This window comes from Merops nubicus, unplaced genomic scaffold (assembly GCF_000691845.1).
Source record: "Merops nubicus isolate BGI_N331 unplaced genomic scaffold, ASM69184v1 scaffold8241, whole genome shotgun sequence".
Lineage (NCBI taxonomy): Eukaryota > Metazoa > Chordata > Aves > Coraciiformes > Meropidae > Merops > Merops nubicus.
The window spans coordinates 12,258-12,835 of NW_008588956.1; the positions used below are offsets into that span (position 1 = coordinate 12,258).

At 58.0% G+C, this 578-nt stretch overlaps 1 protein-coding gene across 1 annotated transcript in view; it reads left to right on the top strand.

The window, feature by feature from the left end:
• LOC103781697 (uncharacterized protein KIAA0895-like) overlaps window positions 1-157 on the top strand; it is a gene marked incomplete at both ends in the record, with an annotated part of 8,154 nt that extends 7,997 nt beyond the window's left edge. The window contains one exon of the mRNA XM_008949420.1: window positions 1-157. This exon is cut by the window's left edge and continues 173 nt beyond it. Coding sequence (XP_008947668.1) covers window positions 1-157 — 157 coding nt within the window.
• Between the last annotated feature and the right edge of the window lie 421 nt (window positions 158-578).

Here is a 578-nt window from a genome sequence, read left to right on the forward strand (position 1 = left end):
TGGCGGCCCGCCCGCCTCTACACCCCAATGGGGCGGCCCAGCCGCCTCTCCTTCTCCGCCCTCTTCCAGGACCTGGAGCAGTACGTGCAGGACGCGGGGGTCCGGTGGGAGTACTGCGTGCGGGCGAAGCGGGGCCAGACCGACACCTCGCAGCCAGGTACCGCTCGGGAGTGCAGAGCCTCGGGGCTTTGGAAGGCATTTTATTTGGGTTTTTGTGAAATAAAAATCCAGAGGCAGGTGTGTTTTGCTGCTGGGTGGGTTGAGCATCGCTGGACCTGTGGGCACTGCAAACTTTGAAGTGGTGGCTCTGCCCCCCCTCTACTCCCCTCCCCGCCTCCTTCCCCATCCCCAGTGCTGCTCTGTGATGGGGTTACACTTTTTGGCACATCAGCTCTTCACATGCTCACCGTGAGGTGGGGATGGATAATGCACCTCATGGAGCTCCAAAAGGGGGTTGTGGGCTGATGGGAGCAACTTGCCCAGGCTCACGGGGAGGCAGCAGCCAAAGGAGAGGGGAAAAAAAATGAACATTTCTAACGCAGCATTTAGATTCTTACAGCAGTTTACCATTAAAAAAA